Here is a 2,325-nt window from a genome sequence, read left to right as displayed (position 1 = left end):
GGGGGGGGGGGCGGAGGGAGAGGAGGAGGGAACATGGCGCGCGCATGCGGCACACCCACGTTCCCTGTCCGCCGCCACCTTTGCCTCGGTCCGAGAGAGAGGCACGCCGGGCCAGAAAGGAACACGCATGCCGGAGTGGTAGGTATTACACAACACACCGGCGCGCGCACCTCCTCGGGCATGGACGGGATTAAAACTGAAAATCAACCGATTGGAACGTGGTGTGTACTTTTGTGTGCGGTGAAAGGGAGGGGAGAAGAAGGAGGAGGAGGGAAGGGGGAAGGGAGGAGATGCCCTCAAAGGAGACGGTGCGCATCGGCCGCCATATCACCACCGAATGGCGGGACAGCGCCAAGGAAGGCAGGAAGGCGGTGCCCGGTGGCAGCAGCCCAGAGAGAGAGAGAGAGAGAGAGAGATGCCCCGCAAGAATGCGGGCATTTAGCAGCACTTGCTGTTCTTGGGGGTGGGAGCGTCATCCGAGGTGTCGCCATGCAGGTCGACGGTGTTGCCGCTCTTCCCGGCGCCAGCGCGGTCGTCGGCACCCCCGGCAGCCGACGAGGGGTTGTTGTCGATCAGGCGAGTCTTGATGTCGCTGTGCGTGTGTGTATGCGTGTGCGCGTATATGGAGGGGGGAACACACGGGCGAAGGAGGGCAGGTTAGAAAAAAGGCAGGGAGGGGCGTCCCGGAGAGGAGAGAGGCGCAATGTGTCACGCCCCCGTGGGGGTGTTGTGGCGTGGACGGGTCCGTGCGTACCTGGCCAGGGTGCGGAAAGCCTCGGTGACGTTGATGTCCTCCTTGGCCGAAGTCTCGAAGTAGCGAATGCCGTACTCCTTGGCCAGAGCCTCGGCCTCCTCGGTGGAGACCTTCCGGCTGTCGGCCGGGATATCGCACTTGTTGCCGATCAGGATGCGGTTGACACTGCCGCAGGCGTGCTGCTCGATGGTGTGCATCCAGGTGTTGACATCTAAACAGGTGGGCAGGGGAGCGGCAAGGGAGGGAGGGCAGGGCGTCACGAAGTTAGGACCATGGCGGGGGAAGCATGTGCGATTGTGTCCGGCAGGGCATCGGAAGAAGGGGGCGAAAGACGTACTGCGGAAAGAAACAGGGTCGGAAAGATCGAACACCAGGAGGATACCCATGGCACCACGGTAGTAGGCTGCAAGAGCGGAGGGCGGGGGGAGGGGGGGAGAGGGAAGCAGGAGCACGAGGGTGAGCGAAAGGAGGAGCACGAAAACGCATGGCAAAGGACAGGGACCGATGCGGCGGGCAACTTACCGGTGGTAATGGTGCGGAAACGATCCTGACCGGCGGTATCCCAAATCTGGAGCTTGATGCGCTTGCCATCGAGCTCGATGGTGCGAATCTTGAAATCGATACTGCGGGAGGAGGGTCAGAAGGAGAGAGAGCCGTAGGTGCGTCTGAGAGGGGGAGAGGGGAGGAGGAGGGAAGGAGAGGGGAGAGAGAGGGGGAGGGAAAGAGGGGGGCAAAGGGGAAAGAGAAGGACAAAAGGGAAAGAGAAGGACAAAAGGGAAAGAGAAGGACAAAAGAGGGAAGGAGAAGAACAAAAGAGGGAAGGAGAAGAACAAAAGAGGGAAGGAGAAGGACAAAAGAGGGAGAGAGAAGGACAAAAGAGGGAGAGAGGGACAGGAGAAAGAGAGAGAAAGAAGGAAAGACGAAGTGCCAAAGGGAGGGAACCAAAAAGATGGTGCATCCCCCAAGGGGGGGAGGGCCGGAAAGCCCGGCACTCAAAAGGACGCACCCAATGGTGGCAATGAAGGTAGGGGTGAAAGAGTTGTCGGCGAAACGCAGGAGCAGGCACGACTTCCCGACACCTACAGCAGGAGAGACAAAGAGAGGGTGTCAATGGGAGGGGGGAGAGGAAAGAAAGTAGCACTCGGGGCACCGATGGGCCAGGACATGGTCGCCCGGCGAAGCCGGGGGACCGTGCGCCGCAAAGGGCTCCTCTGCGCCTCATGTGGAGCCCCCCCCCCCCCCCCCCCTCCGCATCCTTCGAGCTGTTCCCCAGGTGGGGAGAGGAGCCGGCCACATGGGGGAAGGAAGGGGAGGGGGGAGGGCAACAGGAGGGAAAACCAGCGTGCGCGAAGGACCATTTGGGCCCTTCCGGCCACCATGGACACACGTGCACATGCATGTGCATGAAGCAGCAGGAAGACGCACCACTGTCACCGATGAGGAGCAGCTTAATCAGGTAGTCGTAGGAGGTGTTGCGACTGGTGGACATTTTGGCGGGGAAGGGGGGGAGGGAGGGGAGGTGCTTGGGAGGATCCGGGCCGGGAGAGCACGAAGGGGGCGGCGGCGGCGGG

The 2,325-nt window shown here is 61.8% G+C and overlaps 1 protein-coding gene across 1 annotated transcript; it reads right to left on the bottom strand.

The window, feature by feature from the left end:
* Positions 1-392: 392 nt before the first annotated feature.
* On the bottom strand, positions 393-2,325 carry H696_04077 (rab family, other). The gene is made up of 6 exons (XM_009497957.1): positions 2,180-2,325; positions 1,761-1,833; positions 1,277-1,377; positions 1,092-1,157; positions 755-965; positions 393-592 (listed from the first exon to the last, which is right to left on the bottom strand). The coding sequence occupies exons 1-6, from the start codon at positions 2,241-2,243 to the stop codon at positions 439-441; spliced, it is 669 nt and encodes a 222-aa protein (XP_009496232.1). The 5' UTR covers positions 2,244-2,325; the 3' UTR covers positions 393-438.

The sequence above is a fragment of the Fonticula alba genome (assembly GCF_000388065.1).
Source record: "Fonticula alba strain ATCC 38817 unplaced genomic scaffold supercont2.6, whole genome shotgun sequence".
Taxonomy (NCBI): Eukaryota; order Rotosphaerida; family Fonticulaceae; genus Fonticula; species Fonticula alba.
The sequence above is the reverse complement of the archived record's forward strand: the minus strand, read 5'-3'. Positions and strand labels throughout refer to the sequence as shown.

Bases quoted from the DNA above. Each gene is read 5' to 3' on its own strand.
- H696_04077 (XM_009497957.1), bottom strand. From the start codon at position 2,243: ATGTCCACCAGTCGCAACACCTCCTACGACTACCTGATTAAGCTGCTC. The intron at 1,158-1,276 runs GTAAGTTGCCCG...CCGCTCTTGCAG, and splicing joins TTTCCGCACCATTACCACCG to CCTACTACCGTGGTGCCATG. The intron at 593-754 runs GTACGCACGGAC...ACACACGCACAG, and splicing joins GCTTTCCGCACCCTGGCCAG to CGACATCAAGACTCGCCTGA.